This window comes from Penaeus monodon, chromosome 32 (assembly GCF_015228065.2).
Source record: "Penaeus monodon isolate SGIC_2016 chromosome 32, NSTDA_Pmon_1, whole genome shotgun sequence".
Lineage (NCBI taxonomy): Eukaryota > Metazoa > Arthropoda > Malacostraca > Decapoda > Penaeidae > Penaeus > Penaeus monodon.
In genome coordinates this window covers 20,690,116-20,690,655 of record NC_051417.1, presented here as the reverse complement: position 1 = coordinate 20,690,655, position 540 = coordinate 20,690,116, and the positions used below count along the sequence as shown (strand labels likewise).

The window sequence follows — 540 nt, the reverse complement described above, 5'->3', positions numbered from 1 at the left end:
TTTCGGAAAACCTTCCCTTCGTCCCTCTCTCAGCAAGCGTCCCCCTCTGCCTCCTCCTGTCGGTAAACATCCCGCTCTTCCACCGCCTGTCGGCCTCCCTCCCTCTTTCGGGAGACCTCATTCTCTCGGCAAACCTCTTTCCTTCGGGAAACTACCGACTCATCCTCCTTCTTTCGGCAAACCCCATTCCTTCGGCAAACCTCATTCCTTCGGCAAACCACCCACCCTTCCTCCCAACTTCGGCAAACGTCCCGCTCTCCCGCCCTTTACCGGCAAGCCCTCCGTCCGCCCTCCTTCTTTCGGAAGACCTTCCATCCTACATCCCTCCTTCAGCAAACTTCCCACTCATCCTCTCAGCCACCCTGCCACCCTTCCTCCCGTCGTGAACACGCCCGTGCCCGCCCACGCCCACCCGAACAGCGTCGCTGATACCGCTGCCTCTTCCTTCTACCCACGGTATCCCCCTTTCACCCAGCACGACTTGGGATACGACCCCTTCGTGTACACTCACCCCACACCTGATGAGGGAGCCTACTTCCC

The 540-nt window shown here is 59.8% G+C and overlaps 1 protein-coding gene across 1 annotated transcript in view; it reads left to right on the top strand.

The window, feature by feature from the left end:
• LOC119593593 (adhesive plaque matrix protein-like) overlaps positions 1-540 on the top strand; it is a gene marked incomplete at its 3' end in the record, with an annotated part of 20,602 nt that extends 20,062 nt beyond the window's left edge. The window contains 1 exon segment of the mRNA XM_037942547.1: positions 1-540. Coding sequence (XP_037798475.1) covers positions 1-540 — 540 coding nt within the window.